Source organism: Microcaecilia unicolor, chromosome 8 (assembly GCF_901765095.1).
Source record: "Microcaecilia unicolor chromosome 8, aMicUni1.1, whole genome shotgun sequence".
NCBI classification, from domain to species: domain Eukaryota; kingdom Metazoa; phylum Chordata; class Amphibia; order Gymnophiona; family Siphonopidae; genus Microcaecilia; species Microcaecilia unicolor.
The window spans coordinates 74231453-74253325 of record NC_044038.1 but is presented as its reverse complement, the minus strand read 5'-3'; the positions used below and the strand labels follow the sequence as shown (position 1 = coordinate 74253325).

Below are 21873 nucleotides of genomic sequence, written 5' to 3'. Positions count from 1 at the left end.
CACCAGACAACAAAGGTAGAAAAGATCATTTTATTTTCATTATAGTGTTTGGAATATGTCCACTTTGAAAATCAGGTGCACAACATTAAAAGTTTATATTTATGGCATTTTATCCCACATTAAACATGAATTAGGGTGTTCTGTGGCTCTACATGAGAATTGTGATGATATGATCCCTTGTTTCATATTGTTGGTGGTCTGCATTTTCTGTATGGGTGGTATATTGGTGTATTAGGTTCTGCCCAGTGTAATATTTATGGTACAGTAAGGTTCTGAGTGTGTTTTTGCACAAAGTTGTGCATAGTGTTTTGCAGTTCAGCAATTGTGGTTAGTATATGCTTTGAGCAACCACTTTATTCTTTGACATATGATACATATCTAATATCTAAATTTAATAAAAGGTGTTGACTTATTTTTTTGTGTGTTAGTAGACAATTATGGATTTAAGCCCCACCCCTGGCCCCACCCCTTTAGCCTCCCCAAACAGTTGGGCCACCGACCGCCTATGAACACATTATACATTAAGAAATCGATACGCCAAGAGATTTAAAAAAACAAGCTTCATTTAGAATTCCACTTGTTACAAATGGTGGAATTTCTGCAAAGATGTCAGAATATTTTATTGCTATTTCCTCTTTGCTCTCTGAAGTTTATTCACTTCTGATAAACATGTCTTTGGAGATTTAAGAGGTTGAATCCTGTGGTCACTGCCTCTGACCACTCTGCGTGGTGTACACTATGAAATCTAGTTTACAGGAGGGAAAGCACTGCACTAATAATTCCCAATAGATGGCCCACCTCAAAGCTTGATTCATGGCCTAACAGTGGCAGACAGCATTAGTCATCAACCTTGAACCTGCTGGAGAGTGGAAGAGTGACAACGTTATGTCTGCTGGTAGAGGTCATCAGCAGTTGACAACATTGAGTTTGCACAGCAGGAATACAGCAGTAGATGCACCAGAATTAAGGTTGAGAAGCCAGGAAGCTATACCCCCACCCACTTGATGTTGTGCAGTTCTGCTACTTCAGTTAGCTAAGGAGAGGAAGAAGGGGGGGGGGGGAGCGGGCAGAGGCAGGAGGGGACAGATGATAGGGAAAATATTTATACTGTAAATCATTCTGACCTGTTATCAGATAGAGCGGGTACAGAAAGTTTTTAATAAATCATAAACATAACATAATGGAAGTCAGGATGCTACACATCTGGGAAATTGTGTGCATCTGAAGCTATTTAAAGGAAACAATGCATAGGGGTCTGAGTCTTTATGTATGTTTCACCCAGGGTTGGGTGAAGGAGACTTGCTCTCTTACTTTATCATTATTTAAAAATTAGCTGCTCTGAAAAATAACTGGGGATATTGTGCCTACACTTCCTCCCATCCAGCTTTGCCTCATAGGAGGATGAGGTGTTGCTCTTTAAAAAGAAAGATGTTGTATTCTCACATGATGATGAGCTGAAAAAGCAGAGGCAGCCTGCATGGTTTCTTAAATATTCAAATTTGTTTTTATATATAAAAAAAAAGAAAAGAACACACCCCTCTCCCTACAACCTCAGTTCTCAGTCCCAGGCTGGAAATGTAAAAAGAGGGTGCACATGCACACCATTTCCATAGAACGTTTCGCTGAACCCAAAACACATACAAATCACACTTCTCAGGAGCCCTTCCATCCAGGTTGATAGCGATTCCAGAGTTTGTATAATGTGCAGTGTAACCAGAACAAAGCCATAAGGGACTGAGAGGTAGCTCTTCTCTACAAAAAGAGCACTGCCGTCCGAAGACAGGCACCTAAACACACATCCATCTCGTGGCACGTTTTGAGTCATGTTTGTGGCACCACCACAAAGGGCTGGTGTGGGATCAGTTTCTGCCGCTCATTACAGGTGTAGATCCAGCGTGGTTTCACAAAGGACAGGTTAGCATTCTCAACCAGGGCCTGCAAGGGGTGAGAAAGGAGAAGGCAGGAGAAGGTTTTTTGGTTATTAAATTGATCAGTCTGCAAGTGACTAGACCTGATACAGTTAGAGGTCTCTCTTATAACATAAGAGGTAGCACCTGAGGTTATTCCAGAAAGGGAAATCAGACAGTAAGGAATGGCCTTTTTCTGTTTTCTGACAAAACATCTTTAGCAATTCCTCATCATCCTGTGGTCAATTTTCAAACTGCCGGCATTGATGCAAAATCCGCAAGTACTTGTGGTCAATTTTCAAACTGCCAGCATTGATGCAAAATCCACAAGTACTTGAACAGAGCTGGCTCAAGGGATTGCGGTGCCCTATGGCAGTTTGTATTGGTGCTGCTGCCCGCTCCCACCCCTCCTCCAAACATGGATCCGGCCCTCCTTCAGTCTAGCATCTCTCCTCTTCTCTCACCACTTCCCCAGCCTAGTCTTTTTTTGCCCCCTCCCCACAGATACAGCATTGTTCCTTCTCTCGCCTTCTTCCCTCTCCCCCCACCAATCATGGTCCTATAAACTGAGTGCGAGTTGCCAGTAGAAGCAGCCTGAAGACAGGCTGCTTTCAGCCAGTACCTGAGTCTTCCTTTTGCTGTGTCCCACCCACAGGAAACTGCATCAGAGGAGGCAAGATGTAGCAGAGGGAAGACCCAGAGCTAGGGCGAATGGAGCCTGTCTTCAGGCTGCTGCCAGCAACTTGCACACAGTTTACAGGAGGACTGGAAGGGAGATAAGAATAAGCAATGCTAGACCCAGGGGGTGGGGGGGGGGGGGGGGGGGGAAGAAGAGAGACTGGACCGAAGGAGGGAAAAGAGGACTTAACCATTAGACCAGGTAATGTTAGAGGCTGGGAATTTTGTCACCCTTTAAAAATCGCCAGTGCCTCACCTAATCCAATGGTTAAACCAGCAATGTACTTGGAACCTACAGGCTTTGCACAAATTTTCAAAGCAAAAGTATGCACATGCTTTTAAATTTGAAAATTACCCCAGGTGCAAAGTGCATGTAGTCATTTGCACTAGCTCTGCAGGTTGATTTGAAAATGCAACCTACACCTGCATTTTCCTTCTCAGACCAAAACACAGGTCCTGGTACACCTCCTTTCAAACAAACTAGAAGTACATGCATCATCAAATGAGGCACCTTTTTTGCCCATTTTCACACAGCCAATTTATCTGTGTGAATTGCTTTGAAAACTGACCTTTGTATTATGTAATTCAACATGAGATACGAGAAGTAATCTGAGGGGACTTACACTCAGCACCTTTCTCCTGCTCCTTTGAGCTTCTAAATGAGCTAGGATCTCATGAGTCTTCTTTCTCAAATAGCTGGGGTGTTTTACTATTTTTATTCCATCTTCCCTTCCTCTCTATCTCAACCAAAGCCCTTTCTGGAAGCAGGTTTGCATGTACCAAACCTGGCCAGTAGGTGCCACTGCTGACCAAAACCTGAGATGCTTCACCAGTAACTGTGGTCAATTTCAGAGAATAGACTCCCTAGCCCTATTCCAGACTCTCACCTCCTCAAAGGTGTCGTCCCAGTCCTGCATTGTGACGACATAGTTCACCTTCTCATTCATGTACTCCTCAAGTTCCCTGAGGGGGCAGAGATGGCAGAAATTAGCAGTCATTATTTTCCACTATGAAGTCATTCTCATACCTTTCCACGGGAAGTCGGCATATACATAGCACCTCTTCTTACTTCTCATAAAGGAACCATCACAAATAGACTGTGTTTCCCTCACTCTGTCACCTCCTGGTAATAACTCTCGTTACTCATTTCTCTCACTTTCACCTCTCGTTACTCATCATGGCGTGCATATTTACATGGGCATCACTCCTTCCCATCAGCCTCAAGCAGTTTTGCATCACCTCCAGCACTGTACATGTTTTTTCCCCTCCTACAAGGGCAGAACAGCACCACTCTTCTGGTACCAGCTTCCTAAACAGCTTTTTGAAGTATAGGTAAAGACAATCCATGGCTTAATCCTCTCATTCCCACAGTGTGAGTGTAGGCTGGGCAGCACTCATGGGCCTAGCTTGAGCTGTGAATGCAACCCAGGCCCTGTTCTCCTAGAAATGTTAAGGCACAAACTGGTTAGCTGCGGACAGTATTCCTCTGATGCTAGGGAAATTAAAACAGAACAGCACTACTCGGCTTTTATTTACAACTAGTAAAAAAGGCCCGTTTCTGACACAAATGAAACGGGCGCTAGCAAGGTTTTCCTTGGAGTGTGTATGTTTGAGAGAGTGTATGTGAGAGTGACTGTGTGTGAGAGAGAGTGAATGTGCGAGTGTGTGTGTGAGAGAGAGAGAGAGAGTGAGTCTGGGTGCGAGTGTGTCTATGAGAGAGAGTGTGTGTGTGTGTGTGACAGAGATACCTCCCCCCCTCCCTCTCTCTGGTGTCAGCCCCCCCCCCCTCTCTCTCTGGTGTCTGAGCTGTGCAGGACGCTGAGCTCTGGCTGTGCTTCAAGGAACTGACCAATCCTATTTAATAGAATGCACCTCCAACATTCTGAAGCCGAGAAACCTCGTGTGGTTGGTCACTTCTGCTTGTGTAGAACCCGGAAGTATGTGATGTCAATTCAGGAGATGGATACAGAGAGCAGGAATGCCTCAGCCATGCAGTCAGCTTCAGAATGTTGGAGGTGCGTTTTATTATATAGGATTCCTAGCACAGCCTCAGCTTGAAAGACAGTGAAACTGCTGAAGAGCCATGGAGATGATTTTTTTTAAACTATTTTTATTTAACACTTCAAGAATTACAGCTGTTCCTTCTGTGGAATAGCCTTACAACATCCATTACTCACAAAAGTTTTAAATTTGCTTCTCTCCCCCTTTTCTGTTTTGTTTATACTTTAACCCCCAAATTCTATAAATGGTGCCAGAAGTTAGATGCATAATTGTGTGTCCAGTTATAGAATAAGGTCAGTTACGCACGTAACAATTAGATAATTGGCGCTAAATTGGCACTTAAATGGAGATAACTACCAATAATTGGCTTTAACAAGCACTAATATTAGCAGCTGTACGCATAATTGACTTACGCCCCTATTTTGTACACTGATCATCTAATTTCTCTCATGTGCAACTGCAAAGGGGGCGTTAACATGGGAGGGGAATGGGTGTGTCAGAGGCATTCCAACTAACTCTGCATGCATTTTATGGTATAGTTGCATTTATGCGCCCAACGGAGAAATTAGATCTTACCTGCTAATTTGCTTTCCCTTAGCCCCTCCAGACCAGCCCAGAATTTACTAATGGGTTGTGCACGCCTACCAGCAGATGAAGACTGAGAGAACTCTGATTCTTGAGTGAGCCAATAAGACCCTTAACCAGAACTAGACAGAATCAGTATTACCATACCCAAGCAAGGGTAGGAGAAAAGAAGAAACGTATGTGTGCTACTGTCTGGCTCCAGAACAGATACTCGGAAGGTGAAGAAAGAGCTGGCTCACTTTTTGAAACAGTAGAGAATGAACAAGCAACTCCTCCCCGGCAGAGGCACGTTCACACTATTACACCACCAGGGAATATGAATCAACAGCTCTTGGAATAATAGATTTCTCGAAATGTCAGATATCACTGGGCGGGATCTGGGCCAGTCTGGAGAAACTAAAGGAAAGCAAATCAGCATGTAAGATCTAATTTCTCCTTCCTTAGTGTCCCTCCAGATGGGGAAAAAAAACAGAGCAGTAAATTCACGGGAGGGACCCATGAAGCTCCACAGTAAGCATATGCTCCCCAAAAATCACATCCTGTTGTGCCTGCACATTCACTCAGTAGTGGCGAACAAACAAATGCAAAGATGACCAAATCCCTGTTCTACAGATGTCCAAAGGAGGAACCAAAGAATGCTCAGCTCAAGAGGAGGCCTGACTCTGCGTAAAATGGGCTGTAATTCCATCCAGAACCATCCTACTGCAAAGGATGTAAGCAGAGCCCATTATCTCCTTGATCTATCTCACAATAGTAGCCCTGGATGCAGTCAGCCCTTTGTGACAGACGCCCAGCAGCAAGAAAAGGCTACCTGAATGCCGGAAATCTTCTATTCTGCAAAGATACTCCTTCAAAATCCTTTTAGCGTCCAGCCTACTTAGCCGATGCTGCTCCTCCAAACCTTTGGAGGATCCCAAGGTGGGCAAAACCACAGACTGGTTCAAATGGGTAGGTGTCAAGACTTTGGAAAAAAGCCACTCGTACATTTGAAAACTCCAAAAAAGGCAATCTGCACGAAAGGGCCTGCAATTCAGAAACATACCTCGCCGAGGAAATGGCTATCTAGAACACCAATTTTAATGTAAGATCTTTGAGCAAACAAGACATGAGTGGTTAAAAAGGTGGACAAACCAGAACTAATAAGACCAAATTAAGATCCCAGGAAGGAAAATCGACACACCTTGGAGAACGAAGAAGACCTACACTCCTCAAAAAATGCACCACATCTGGATGGCTCGCTAAGGGCTCTCCTTTCACATGGCCCTGAAAACAAGCCAATGCCGCAAGCTATAACTTAAGAGAAGCCAAGGCCAAACCCTTATCAAAGCCATCCTGCAGAAGCTCCAAAATTTGTGCCACCGAAGCATGCAAGGAAGGCCATCACATTGTGATTCTCACAACAACTCTCAAAAATTCTCCAAGTCCGCACATACATAAGTGAGAGAATTAGACTTGCGTTGAGACCGGAGTATCGTGACAATCAGCTTAGCTGAATACCCATGTTTCTGCAGCTGAGCCCTAAGACAGAGTCTGATTTGGTATGGCTACTGGACCTTGTGTCAACAGCCCTGTGGAATCAGGAAACCTTAGTCCTGACCCCGAAACAAGCCAAATCAAGTCCATGTACCAAGGCCTTCTTAGCCAATCTGGAGCCACCAACAGCACCAGGTCCCTGTGACCCTCAATTCTTTGAAGGCCTTGGTGTTCTCCTACATCGCCATGAGGTTCATGACCGGTACTCCCCTCCGGCAGACAATGCTCGGAATTTAGGGACCATTCTCCCGGATCCAATATTTGCCAACTGAGGAAGTCTGCCTGAATGTTCTAACTCCCTGCCACATGAGAAGTCAACAAGTCTGACAGATAATGTTCTGCCCAGCTCATAAGAACAGCCATCTCTCTTCCGCCAATCAATGATTCTTCGTACCACCTTGGCAGCTGATGTAAGACATTGCTGTCACATTGTCGGACAAGATACATACCGCTTTGACCTTGAGCAAGCTCTGGAATGCACATAGGGCCAATTGTATTGCTTTGGTCTCCAAAAGGTTGATGGAACAACTTGTCTGCTCTTGGGACCAGTGATCCTGAGCAAGATGACCTAAGCAATGGGCACCCCAGCCTCTGAGGCTGGCATCTGTCATCACCATCACTGAGGAGGATCCAACCGGACCCCCTGTGATAGACGAATCGAGCCACCACCTGAGACTCCTGCGAGCCATCACTTGAAGGTGCAATCTGACCTCCAAGGACTCTGAGGACACCATCTGGACAGCAGACAATGCTGCAGAGGCCTCATATGCGCCTTGGCTCATGATACTACTACTATCAATGCAGCCATTGATCCCAAGACTTAAAGATAGTCCTTGGCCATGGGCATTGCACAGTGAAGCAATCTACGGATCTGGTCTTGCATAGGCGCCCCGTATAAGAGGCTTGGGGAGCCTAAGCCTCCCCAGCCAAGCTGTGACCTTTCCTTGCCTTTTCCGCCGCCGCCACCCACCCCCCACTGAGCCCGCCCTCAGCTCCCCGACTTTTCAATTACTGTCATGGCCGCCCAGCATTTAAACTCACCTCCGAGAAGGGAAAGGCTGGAGCAGAGGTGAGCCGTCGCTGCAAATCTTAACAAAAGACGTAACACAGCTGCAAGAAAGTTCAGCCGTCATGTAAAACAAGTGCAACAGCCCTCCTTCCTTCAATCAAGCTGGCTGCAGCGTGCTTTTGCTCTTTTAAGGTGGCTTTTGAGGGTTAGCTGTGCAGCCCCCTCTTCCTGTCTCTAGCAGTGGGATCAAGGATCAGCTGGATGTCGAAACTCGCTGAGAGTAAACAGCAGCCTGGCCTCCAGAGTGTGGAGGGAGGCAGTAGTATTTTATCCTAACTTCCTCCTCAGCACAACACGGGAACAAAAATCAGCCGCCTCCCGAGTCTGACCTCCTTAGCATGTGGACTGATAATCCTTGTTTTCCAAACTGGCCTTCTTAGAATAGGTGCAAAGATCCTCCTCCTCAGCCTGGGAGCAAAGCCCAGCCTCCTCCTTACCATGATGTCAGGAGGATAGAGCTAAGGGGCAGTCTTGAGTGGGCTATGCCTTAATGTCAGTGTGAGGGACTGGTGCAGGAAGGAGGATTGCAGTCTTCTGCCTCCTCCAACTTCACACTCAGCCCAGCGAGCAATCTCGCCTTCTCTGCTGCAGCCTGCAGCAGCTGCTGAAGTAAAAGTTTCACTTCCTGGCACAACTTAAAATGGTGATCAGAAAAACAAAGTCACCAGACAACAAAGGTAGAAAAGATCATTTTATTTTCATTATAGTGTTTGGAATATGTCCACTTTGAGAATCAGGTGCTCAACATTAAAAGTTTATATTTATTTACTTATTTATGGCATTTTATCCCACATTAAACATGAATTAGGATGTTTTGTGGCTCTACATGAGGATTGTGATATTATGATCCTTGTTTCATATTGTTGACGGTCTGCATTTTCCGTATGGGTGGTATATTGGTGTATTAGGTTCTGCCCAGTGTAATATTTATGGTACAGTAAGGTTCTGAGTGTGTTTTTGGACAAAGTTGTGCATAGTGTTTTGCAGTTGAGCGACTGTGGTTAGTATATGCTTTGAGCAACCACTTTATTCTTTGACATATGATACATATCTAATATCTAAATTTAATAAAAGGTATTGTGACTTTTATTTTTTTTTTTCTGTTATCAGACAATTATGGATTTAAGCTCCACCCCCGGCCCTGCCCCTAACCCCACCCCCTTAGCCTTCCCAAACAGTTGGGCCACCGACCGCCTATGTGGTCTTGAAGCTTGTGAACCCTTGTTTCTGGAAGACACACCACCTAGCCCTGGATATTCCAGGATCTGCGACAGCTCCAAACAACTCTTGAGGGATTGATCACCCAGCCGAGGGAGTCCAGAAACTGAACCACCCATGCTGTGATCTGACAGCTCTTGATTTTACCTGAATCAACAATCAGGTGAACCATCAGGTGAACCTTGTGGAGGGCCGCTTTCACTACCACCATAACCTGGAAAATATATGAGAAGCTGTCACCAGACCCAAGGGCATTACACAGAACTGATAATGTTTCCCCAAAACAGCAAAGCGAAGTAATCTCTGATGAGCCTGGCAAATCTGGATATAAAGATATGCTTCCATCAAATCCAGAGCAGTCAGAAATTCACCCAAATGGACTGCCACAATGAGCAACCGCAGAGTTCCATGTGAAAGTTCAAGATCTTCAATGCCCGATTCATGCCCTTGAGATCCAAAATGGACCAAAAGTACTCTCCTTCTTGGGCACAACAAAATAGATGGAATAACTGCCCCTCCCTTGTTCTGACAGAGGGTCCAGACACACCACACACCACCATAGCAGCCTGTCAAGGGTTTCTCTGATTGCCATTGTTTTCATACAGGAATGACATGGAGACACTAGAGAGGCATCAGACAGGGGATGAGCAAACTCCATGGTGCATCTGTTGCGTATCACATTGAGGATCCATTGATCCGAAGTTTTCTGGGCCCACCTCCAATTGAACTCCCTCAACCATGCTGCTACTGCTATTTGAGGTTGGGCACCAACACCTTCATTGGGCGTTTTCGCGAAATTTCTTAGTTTTTGTTTGTTTCTAGGCGCGTTACGGCCTTTTCTTTTTCTTTAAAAAAAAAAAGTGTGAACGTGCTTGTTTTCCCTCGTTTTCTAGCGGGGGCGTCGCGTTGCGGCCTTGTGGCCGCGCGGCCGATTTATTTTTTGAGGTGTGATTTACCGCCACCATCGACGACTTTAATTTCGCCGACGCGATTTTTCCGTCGATGTCCTCGAAGGTCCCGAGTGGATTTAAGAAGTGTGGTCGGTGCGGCCGGCCTATCTCGCACACTGACACCCACGCTTGGTGCCTCCAGTGCCTCGGGCCGGAGCACAATATCAAGTCGTGCTCTTTGTGTCTTGGTCTCCGGAAACGAACTCAGGTTGCGAGGCAAGTTCTACGGGACCGTCTTTTCGGAACTTGCGCCGGCCCCTCGACGTCGACCTCGACGGCATCGGTATCGACGGCCGGTTCTTCGGTACCGGTATCGATGCCCGCGAAATCGGCACCGATGACATCGACCCCAGGAGCACAGGTCCCGTCGGCCCCCCGGTCACTCCCTCGGCCCATGGCCCTCGGGACCGAACCCTGTCTGACCCGGTTCCTCGAGACCGAGGGGGATCGACCTCCTCCTCCTCCATTCCACTTGGCACCAATGACGGGCACCGCAAGAAATCTAAGAAGCACCGTCATCGGTCGCCTTCGATGCATCCGGCTCTCGGTACCGGCGAGGAGTCGACGCCGAAGCGTCCGCATCGAGAGGAGAGATCCCCTTCGGTAGTGGAGGTACCGACGCGTCAGGGTCCCAGCACTTCGGTGCAGTCTCCTGGACCCGAGCAGCTTCCGGCACCGACACCTCTACCGCCCCCCCCCCCATCTTTCCCGGCAGCGGGCCTCGACGAGTGCCTCCGAGCCATCCTTCCGGGGATCCTGGAAGGGCTGATGCGCCAGGCTGTGCCGGCGCCGGGGGTGCTTGCGCCCTCGGCGCCGTTGACTGTGGCGCCGGCGAGCTCTAGCCCGGTGCTGAGGCCGTTGACACCGCCGCCGCTTGCGGCGCCGGTCTCGACCGCCACGCAGGTGGAGTCCCCGTCGACGTCAATGGAGGGAGCTTCGTCCCCGCCGGCGCGGGAGTCCACCGCTCGACGACACCGAGGCCTCGGTGCCTCGACGTCGAGCCGGGCCCGGTTAAGGACTCAGCTACATGAGCTTATGTCCGATACCGAGGAAGAGGCCTCGTGGGGGGAAGAGGAAGACCACAGATATTTCTCCTCAGAGGAGTCTGCGGGTCTTCCCTCGGACCCCACACCCTCACCAGAGAGGAAGCTCTCGCCTCCTGAGAGCCTCTCCTTTGCCTCCTTTGTAAGGGACATGTCTATTTGCATTCCCTTCCCCGTGGTCTCTGTGGATGAGCCGAGGGCTGAGATGCTCGAGGTCCTCGACTATCCATCACCACCTAGAGAGTCCTCCACGGTGCCGTTGCACAATGTCCTCAAAGAGACACTGCTTCGGAACTGGATGAGACCACTATCTAATCCCATCATTCCCAAGAAAGCAGAGTCCCAGTACAGAATCCACTCGGACCCAGAGTTAATGCGGCCCCAATTGCCCCATGACTCGGCGGTCGTGGATTCTGCTCTCAAGAGGGCACGGAGTTCGAGGGATAACGCCTCGGCGCCCCCGGGGCGGGAGTCTCGCACTCTGGACTCGTTTGGGAGGAAGGCCTACCAATCCTCCATGCTCGTGACCCGCATCCAGTCGTACCAGCTCTACACGATCATCCACATGCGGAACAATGTGAAGCAACTGGCGGACCTGGTCGATAAGCTCCCGCCGGAGCAGTCCAGGCCTTATCAGGAGGTGGTCAGGCAGCTGAAGGCGTACAGAAAGTTCCTGTCCAGGGGTATCTATGACACCTGTGACGTGGCATCTCGTGCTGCGGCCCAAGGTATAGTGATGCGCAGGCTCTCATGGCTGCGTGCCTCTGACCTGGACAACCGCACCCAGCAGAGACTGGCCGACGTCCCTTGCCGGGGGGATAATATTTTTGGTGAGAAGGTCGAGCAGCTGGTGGACCAACTGCATCAGCGGGAAACCGCTCTCGACAAGCTCTCCCACCGGGCGCCTTCAGCACCCACCTCAGCAGGTGGACGTTTTTCCCGGGCCCGGCAGGCTGTGCCCTATTCTTTTGCAAAGCGTAGGTACACCCAGCCGGCCCGAAGGCCTCGTCAGGCACAGGGACAGCCCCAGCGCGCTCGTTCTCGTCAACAGCGTGCGCCTAAGCAGCCCCCTGCACCTCCACAGCAAAAGCCGGGGATGGGCTTTTGACTGGATCCACGGGAACATAGCCGCCCTCAAAGTGTCCGTACCGGACGATCTGCCGGTCGGAGGGAGGTTAAAATTTTTTCACCAAAAGTGGCCTCTCATAACCTCCGACCAGTGGGTTCTCCAAATAGTGTGGTGCGGATACGCCCTGAATTTGGCCTCCCTGCCACCAAATTGTCCTCCGGGAGCTCAATCCTTCAGCTCCCATCACAAGCAGGTACTTGCAGAGGAACTCTCCGCCCTTCTCTGCGCCAATGCGGTCGAGCCCGTACCACCCGGGCAAGAAGGGCAGGGATTCTATTCCAGGTACTTCCTTGTGGAAAAGAAAACAGGGGGGATGCGTCCCATCCTAGACCTGAGAGGCCTGAACAAATTCCTGGTCAAAGAAAAGTTCAGGATGCTTTCCTTGGGCACCCTTCTGCCAATGATTCAGAAAAACGATTGGCTATGTTCCCTGGATTTAAAGGACGCATACACTCACATCCCGATACTGCCAGCTCACAGACAGTATTTCAGATTCCGCCTGGGCGCACGGCACTTTCAGTATTGTGTGCTGCCCTTTGGGCTCGCCTCTGCCCCACGAGTGTTTACAAAGTGTCTCGTGGTGGTAGCGACGTACCTACGCAAGCTGGGAGTGCACGTGTTCCCATATCTCGACGATTGGCTGGTCAAGAGCACCTCAGAGGCAGGAGCCCTCCGGTCTATGCAGTGCACTATTCAACTTCTGGAGCTGCTGGGGTTTGTGATAAATTACCCAAAGTCCCATCTCCAGCCAACACAGTCTCTGGAATTCATAGGAGCTCTGCTGAATACCCAGACGGCTCAGGCCTTCCTTCCCGAAGCGAGGGCCAACAACCTCCTGTCCCTGGCTTCGCAGACCAGAGCGTCTCAGCAGGTCACAGCTCGGCAGATGTTGAGACTTCTGGGTCATATGGCCTCCACAGTTCATGTGACTCCCATGGCTCGTCTTCACATGAGATCTGCTCAATGGACCCTAGCTTCCCAGTGGTTTCAGGCCACCGGGAATCTAGAAGATGTCATCCGCCTCTCCACCAGTTGCCGCACTTCACTGCTCTGGTGGACCATCCGGACCAATTTGACCCTGGGACGTCCATTCCAAATTCCGCAGCCCACGAAAGTGCTGACGACGGATGCATCTCGCCTGGGGTGGGGAGCTCATGTCGATGGGCTTCACACCCAGGGTCTGTGGTCCCTCCAGGAAAAGGATCTGCAGATCAACCTCCTGGAGCTCCGAGCGATCTGGAACGCACTGAAGGCTTTCAGAGATCGGCTGTCCTACCAAATTATCCAAATTCGGACAGACAATCAGGTTGCAATGTATTACACCAACAAGCAGGGGGGCACCGGATCTCGCCCCTTGTATCAGGAAGCCGTCGGCATGTGGCGTTGGGCTTGCCAGTTCGGCATGCTCCTCCAAGCCACATACTTGGCAGGTGTAAACAACAGTCTGGCCGACAGACTGAGCAGAGTCATGCAACCGCACGAGTGGTTGCTTCATTCCAGAGTGGTACGCAAGATCTTCCGAGAGTGGGGCACCCCCTCGGTGGACCTTTTCGCCTCTCAGACCAACCACAAGCTGCCTCTGTTCTGTTCCAGACTACAGGCACACGACAGGCTAGCGTCGGATGCCTTTCTCCTCCATTGGGGGACCGGCCTCCTGTATGCTTATCCTCCCATACCTTTGGTGGGGAAGACCTTACTGAAGCTCAAGCAAGACCACGGCACCATGATTCTGATAGCGCCCTTTTGGCCGCGTCAGATCTGGTTCCCTCTTCTTCTGGAGTTGTCCTCAGAAGAACCGTGGAGATTGGAGTGTTTTCCGACTCTCATCTCGCAGAACGACGGAGCGTTGCTGCACCCCAACCTTCAGTCCCTGGCTCTCACGGCCTGGATGTTGAGGGCGTAGACTTCACTGCGTTGGGTCTGTCTGAGGGTGTCTCCCGTGTCTTGCTTGCCTCTAGGAAGGATTCCACTAAAAAGAGTTACTTTTTCAAGTGGAGGAGGTTTGTCGTTTGGTGTGAGAGCAAGGCCCTAGAACCTCGTTCTTGCCCTGCACAGAACCTGCTTGAATACCTTCTGCACTTACCAGAGTCTGGCCTCAAGACCAACTCAGTAAGGAATCACCTTAGTGCGATTAGTGCTTACCATTATCGTGTGGAAGGTAAAGCCATCTCTGGAGAGCCTTTAGTCGTTCGATTCATGAGAGGCTTGCTTTTGTCAAAGCCCCCTATCAAGCCTCCTACAGTGTCATGGGATCTCAACGTCGTCCTCACCCAGCTGATGAAACCTCCTTTTGAGCCACTGAATACCTGCCATCTGAAGTACTTGACCTGGAAGGTCATTTTCTTGGTGGCAGTTACTTCAGCTCGTAGGGTCAGTGAGCTTCAAGCCCTAGTAGCTCATGCTCCATATACCAAATTTCATCACAACAGAGTAGTGCTCCGCACCCACCCAAAGTTCCTGCTGAAGGTGGTGTCGGAGTTCCATCTTAACCAGTCAATTGTCTTGCCAACATTCTTCCCCAGGCCGCATACCCGCCCTGCTGAACGTCAGTTGCACACATTGGACTGCAAGAGAGCATTGGCCTTCTACTTGGAGCGGACACAGCCCCACAGACAGTCCGCCCAATTGTTTATTTCTTTCGACCCTAACAGGCTAGGGGTCGCTGTCGGGAAACGCACCATCTCCAATTGGCTAGCAGATTGCATTTCCTTCACTTACGCCCAGGCTGGGCTGGCTCTTGAGGGTCATGTCACGGCTCATAGTGTTAGAGCCATGGCAGCGTCAGTGGCCCACTTGAAGTCAGCCACTATTGAAGAGATTTGCAAGGCTGCGACGTGGTCATCTGTCCACACATTCACATCACATTACTGCCTCCAGCAGGATACCCGACGCGACAGTCGGTTCGGGCAGTCAGTGTTGCAGAATCTGTTTGGGGTTTAAATCCAACTCCACCCTCCAGGACCCGAATTTATTCTGGTCAGGCTGCACTCTCAGTTAGTTGTTCTTCGTAGGTCAATTTCTGTTATACCCTCGCCGTTGCGAGGTTCCATTGACCTGGGTTCTTGTTTTGAGTGAGCCTGAGAGCTAGGGATACCCCAGTCGTGAGAACAAGCAGCCTGCTTGTCCTCGGAGAAAGTGAATGATACATACCTGTAGCAGGTGTTCTCCGAGGACAGCAGGCTGATTGTTCTCACCTACCCTCCCTCCTCCCCTTTGGAGTTGCGTTTTCATTTTTTTTATTTCAATTTCTTTATTAATTTTCACTTTTAACAAGAATACACTTGTTTTGAAATACAGCAATAATTAGTTAATCAAAGTATGATAACTCTTCATATATACAATAATGGAAGAAAATATATTTAACATACTTTTCAAAATCTATCAAACAAAATAATCATGCTTCCTTAGACCCCATTTAAGATCATGAGGCAATCAGAGTTTGGGAAGAATTTTCCTTTCTATATACTAAAGAAACTTGGTGGCGTAATACTCCCATTTACTTAAATTGTTTACAATTGCTTAGAATCTAGAAATGATTTAAGACTTTCTGGTGAATAAAAGGTATATTTAACCTGACCCAGCCTAACTAAACATTTACACGGGTAGGCGAGAAAAAACAACCCGCCTATCTCTAAAGTTCTTGCTTTCAATGCTAAAAAGGCTTTCCTTCTTAGCTGGGTCGTTTTTGTGACATCAGGGAAGATTTGTACTTTTACCCCACCAAAAAAAGTTTGTAGATTTTTGAAATAGAGTCTCATAATATTATTCAAGTCCTGTTCAAAAATGAAAGAAACTATCAAAGTTGACCGCTCTGCTTTTTCGTCCACTGTAGATTCTAGTATTGCTGAAATATTTTCAAGGTCTAAATTAGGTTGTAAGACATCTTGTTTTTTCCCTTTCTCTCCTCTGGGGTTAGGAATATAGTAAATCTTATTTACAGGCGGCATCGCTTCCAGGGGCATTTTTAAGACTTCATTTAAGTATCTTTTGAATAAATCGTAGGAATTAATCCCCGGGAGTTTGGGAAAATACAACAAACGCAAGTTTAATCTTCTGTTAAAGTTCTCAATTAGTTCCAACTTTCTTCGAATATCTGCATTATCTTTAACCAGACCAAATTTAAACTCTTGAAAGGAATCTGCTTTATTCTGAAGATCAGTTACTTTTTCAGCAAAGTCTGTTTTTAGCTGGTCAACTTTAACATTTAATTCTTGGAATTTTTTTTCAAAAGCACTCACTTCTCCTGATGTTCGTTGTAGTGTCGCGTCCATTTTATTCAGCATCGTCCATATCATTGCCAGATTTACCTCCTTCGATGTTTCTATCGATCTTTCTTCTGCTTTCGGCGTCTTCCCCGACGTTTCCCGCCCCTCACAAACAGTTTCGCCCGCAACACTTCCGGTAGGGCGTCTCTGCTCATCGGGCTCCGTCGTGGACGCCGGGCATGGAGGCCTCTCAACTGCAGGTGGAGAAAGGGATATTTCCTCGCCTTGTAGGGCCTCCGCTTCCCCAGAGAACCCCACTAAAGGCTCCATATCTCCTGTTACATGGGAGACTGGCACAAAAAAGCGCCCGATACCCGACTGAGGCACCGTGGGAGTCGAGGTAGGTGGGGGAACTACCCGCGTTACCCCTTTTCGTTTCGTATGTGGCATTTTGCTCAGAGGTATTTTTTTTGCCAAAACGGGCTCAGAGCTGCTTTCCGTGCTGGTTACTACGCCGCCATCTTAGATCGCCCTCTGCGTTTTCATTTTTTTGCTTGTCATTCAACTGGCGTGAACGGTCGCGCACGGGCGGGAAGACGGCCGCGCATGCGCGGTGGGCGTGCCCTGCGTGCGGACCGCCCGCGAAGCTTCTTCCGGTTGGTGGGGGCTGCCGCGGATGTCACCCAGTCGTGAGAACAATCAGCCTGCTGTCCTCGGAGAACACCTGCTACAGGTATGTATCATTCACTATCGTCAACGATGACTCCTAGATCCTTTTCCTGGTCAGTGACTCCTAATGTGGAACCTTGCATCACATAGCTATAGCTCGGGTTCCTCTTTCCCACATTAAACATCATCTGCTATTTGGATGTCCAGTCTCTCAGTCTCGTAAGGTCGTCTTGCAATTTTTCACAATCCTCTTGCAATTTAACAACTTTGAATAATTTTGTGCTGTGACAGCCAAAGACATACTGTGCAACGTATTCTGTAACATTTCATAAATAGCATCTGCCAAGTAGGCCAACCCCGCTTCCAGCTTGGCATTATGGCATTCGTCTTGTGTTGCAGAGTGCTGATGCTACTTCAGGCATGCTCTAGCCACGAATGAGATGCATACTGTCACTTGAAGGCCCAAAGAGGCAAATTCAAAGGCTTATTTCAGTGAGCCTTCAAGCTTCCTACCCTATAGATCATTTAGAGCAATGCACCCTTCCAATGGCAAGGTGGCCTTCTTAGTCACCGCAGTAACAAGGGAGTTCACCCTGGGAAGCGGCAATTTCTCTTTTTCCTCCAGAATCAATGGGTAGAGGCGAGCCATGGCTCTTCCCACTCTCAGTCCCACGTCTGGTGAGATCCATTCTGCTGTAATCAGGTATTGAATGGCTGGATGCATTGAGAAGAAGGACCCTAAGCCCACCATGATCAATAAAGATGGAACTCCCGACGTCAAAGCAGAAGGTTCCTTAATGGAAAGCACCACCAATGCCTCAGAAATAAGAGCACTGAACTCCTCTTTATGAAACAACCTTAGTACTTTTGGGCCATTCCCCTCCTCAGGAGAGAGCTCTCCCTCCATTAACAGTTCCTTCAATGAGGGCTCCTTTGAACAGACCAAGGCCACATCAAATAAGGAGGGAGAAGCAGAGATAGACCTCCAGGACTGGACAGATGAGGCTAAACAAGCTCTCGTAAGAGCTGGAGGGGCAGCGGGGTGAGAAACTGAAGCCCTTTGCAGAAACTCTGACTGTCCCTGCTTCAGTAAATAGGCCTGGTGTAAGAACAATATAAACTCCAGAGAAAACAAAGATCCTGATGCAGCTGGAAGTTCTGTTGGGCCCCGAGGTTGTAAAATGGTGGCTGTGCACTGCATGTGATCAGACAGAGGCTGTTACTCACTGCCAGTCGGCCCTGACAAAATGGCACCCATTCTTGCGCTCTCCTGCATTAAACTGCCCTGCTGGAGAGCCCAAAGTCCCCGGAATATTTGGATGCTGTGCCAAATCTGAAGACATGCTACCAACTATTATCCCCACGTCCCAAAGGATTCCAAGCTTGCACACACTGCAACGCCCCGACGCAAGCTGGTGGGTCCCACAGCAGGAAAACCACTTAAATACCTCCGTGGGAGTCACCATTCACCCCGACTGGCACAAATGCAGCACAACACAGTCCCAAGCGGTGAGTCAGGATCCCTCCCCTGCACCAAGTAGAACTTGCAGCCCTCCAAGTGGTTCTGAGTCAAACTTTAGTTGGACTTACCACTGCCAGCTACTCCCCCCACAAGCTCTCAGTCTCTACAAGTCTTACCCTAGATGAGAAAGAATCAGGACTGATACTCTGTCCCCCGCTCTCCAGTAAACCTCTTTCTTCCTTTTTTTTTTTAAGTTGTTGTGCTGGAAAAGGAGAGCTCCACAGGAAACAGGGGAGAGGTGAAGGGAGGAAAAAAGTAAATTTGCAGGTCACCGGAGACAGGGATCTGAAAACCTCCAGATATGACTCTGCAGACCAAGCCACCCACAAAGCTCAACTGGGGACCAGCTGACCAACTGGACCAGAAGCAAATCACTCAGAACCAGAGGCTGAAAAGTGTGTCCATCACCTGCTGAGGAGCTGGACTGAATGCCAAGAGAGACGTCTCAACTCAGTTTTTAGTTCTCTATCTCCACCTGCTGGTTGATGGTCTATCCTACATGTTCTGGAAGAGTGGAAAGTTACGTAATGGAATGAATCATTTGACCACCACCATATTAATTTATTCTCCTTGTCATTTCCTTCCCTCACTGCTGGCTTGTTTAGCAAACAGTATTCAGGGAGGATCGCCATTCATGTCCCTGTTGCTTCCAAAATTGTATCTAGAATGTCTGCCCAGAATTTGTTTTCTTACTGGGCACTGCCACCAGATATGATAGAAACTGCCCTCCTTTCTACATTCCTCCCAAAGGCTGAAAAAGCTAAAATGAAGAGTATGCACAAGAGTGTGTTTGCTGCACGATTATCTAAGCTGGAATAATTTTCTTTGCAAAAGGGTGTTCAATAAAAAGGTATCACCTGAACTCAGTTGTTTACCCTCATTGTCCACATATCCAAGTGGGCTAACAGAGCAATCAAAATTGCTTATTTAAATGATATGAGAAATCGTATGGCTAAGAAAGCATTGCTCACCCGTTAAATGCAATGATGTATCTAGAAAGCATCCTTCGTTCTGCAGGTGGAAAGTCCCCATACAAAAGGAAATGTTTTCCCAGGAAGAAATCTGGAAGATAAAAAAGTGTTTTCAAAGTTCAGGCATGAGTAAGACAGGTGATAATACCCAGCACATAAGGAGGCAGATCATGGGAGACTTACAGATTAAGATTGAAGATGCAGAAAATATCAGAGAACAACTGAAGCTCAGGCCTCAAAACAGTGCACAGAGCAGTGCTTTTTTTGTAGAAAAAAAGGTGCCGGTACTCATTATGGGCGGGGTCACCACATATGGCTCCACCCCTATGATAACCACACCCACATTAGCCACACCCTTTATACCTGCAATGGCGCATATAAACCGACATAATCAAAAATATTATACTAGTATAGGAGAAAAAAATAACATGATTTTTTCATTATAAATAATTTCTGTAAGCTGTTACAGCTCCAGTATACCCTGTGCAAAATAAGTCAGCAGATGTAAATTCAAAAATTGAATATATTCCACAGTTTTTGACATGGATTACTGAGACCAAGTCAGCATGGCTTTTGTGTGGGGAAATCTTGCCTGACCAATTTACTTCAATTCTTTGAAGGAGTGAACAAACATGTGGACAAAGGGGAGTCGGTTGATATTGTGTATCTGGATTTTCAAAAGGCGTTTGACAAGGTACCTCATGAAAGGCTACAGAGGAAATTGGAGGGTCATGGGATAGGAGGAAATGTCCTATTGTGGATTAAAAACTGGTTGAAGGATAGGAAACAGAGAGTGGGGTTAAATGGGCAGTATTCACAATGGAGAAGGGTAGTTAGTGGGGTTCCTCAGGGGTCCGTGCTAGGACCGTTGCTTTTTAATATATTTATAAATGATTTAGAGATGGGAGTAACTAGCGAGGTAATTAAATTTGCTGATGACACAAAGTTATTCAAAGTCGTTAAATCACAACAGGATTGTGAAAAATTACAAGAGGACCTTACGAGACTGGGAGACTGGGCGGCTAAATGGCAGATGATGTTTAATGTGAGCAAGTGCAAGGTGATGCATGTGGGAAAAAAGAACCCGAATTATAGCTACGTCATGCAAGGTTCCACGTTAGGAGTTACGGACCAAGAAAGGGATCTGGGTGTCGTCGTCGATAACACACTGAAACCTTCTGCTCAGTGTGCTGCTGCGGCTAAGAAAGCGAATAGAATGCTGGGTATTATTAGGAAAGGTATGGAAAACAGGTGTGAGGATGTTATAATGCCGTTGTATCGCTCCATGGTGCGACCGCACCTTGAGTATTGTGTTCAATTCTGGTCGCCGCATCTCAAGAAAGATATAGTAGAATTGGAAAAGGTGCAGCGAAGGGCGACTAAAATGATAGCGGGGATGGGACGACTTCCCTATGAAGAAAGACTAAGGAGGCTAGGGCTATACAGCTTGGAGAAGAGACGGCTGAGGGGAGACATGATAGAGGTATATAAAATAATGAGTGGAGTGGAACAGGTGGATGTGAAGCTTCTGTTCACGCTTTCCAAAAATACTAGGACTAGGGGGCATGCGATGAAACTACAGTGTAGTAAATTTAAAACAAATCGGAGAAAATGTTTCTTCACCCAACGTGTAATTAAACTCTGGAATTCGTTGCCGGAGAAAGTGGTGAAGGCGGTTAGCTTAGCAGAGTTTAAAAAGGGGTTGGACGGTTTCCTAAAGGACAAGTCCATAAACCGCTACTAAACGGACTTGGAAAAATCCAAAATTCCAGGAATAACATGTATAGAATGTTTGTACTTGGATTCCAGGGCTCTGTCCTTTCCTGGTTCTCTTCCTAACTCTCCCTCCGCACCTTTAGTGTTCACTCTGGTGGATCCTCTTCTACTTCTATCCCTCTGCCTGTCGGTGTACCTCAGGGTTCTGTTCTTGGTCCCCTCCTCTTTTCTATCTACACTTCTTCCCTTGGTTCATTAATCTCATCCCATGGCTTTTCCTACCACCTCTATGCTGATGACTCCCAAATCTACCTTTCTACCCCTGATATCTCACCTTGCATCCAAACCAAAGTTTCAGCGTGCTTGTCTGACATTGCTGCCTGGATGTCTCAACGCCACCTGAAATTAAATATGACCAAAACCGAGCTTCTCATTTTCCCCCCCAAACCCACCTCCCCGCTCCCCCCGTTTTCTATTTCTGTTGATGGCTCTCTCATTCTCCCTGTCTCCTCAGCTCGAAACCTTGGGGTCATCTTTGACTCTTCTCTCTCCTTCTCTGCTCATATCCAGCAGACCGCCAAGACCTGTCGTTTCTTTCTTTACAACATCCGTAAAATCCGCCCCTTTCTTTCCGAGCACTCTACCAAAACCCTCATCCACACCCTTGTCACCTCTCG

The 21873-nt window shown here is 47.9% G+C and overlaps 1 protein-coding gene across 2 annotated transcripts in view; it reads right to left on the bottom strand.

Annotated features, from left to right (window-relative positions):
• Positions 1-540: 540 nt before the first annotated feature.
• XRCC1 (X-ray repair cross complementing 1) overlaps positions 541-21873 on the bottom strand; it is a 204668-nt gene continuing 183335 nt past the window's right edge. For both annotated transcript variants that reach the window (XM_030211610.1, XM_030211611.1), the window contains 3 exons: positions 19481-19571; positions 3473-3548; positions 541-1935 (listed from right to left, as the gene is read on the bottom strand). In XM_030211610.1, coding sequence (XP_030067470.1) covers positions 1822-1935; positions 3473-3548; positions 19481-19571 — 281 coding nt within the window. In that variant the 3' untranslated portion in view covers positions 541-1821. The remainder of the gene's footprint in view (positions 1936-3472; positions 3549-19480; positions 19572-21873) is intronic.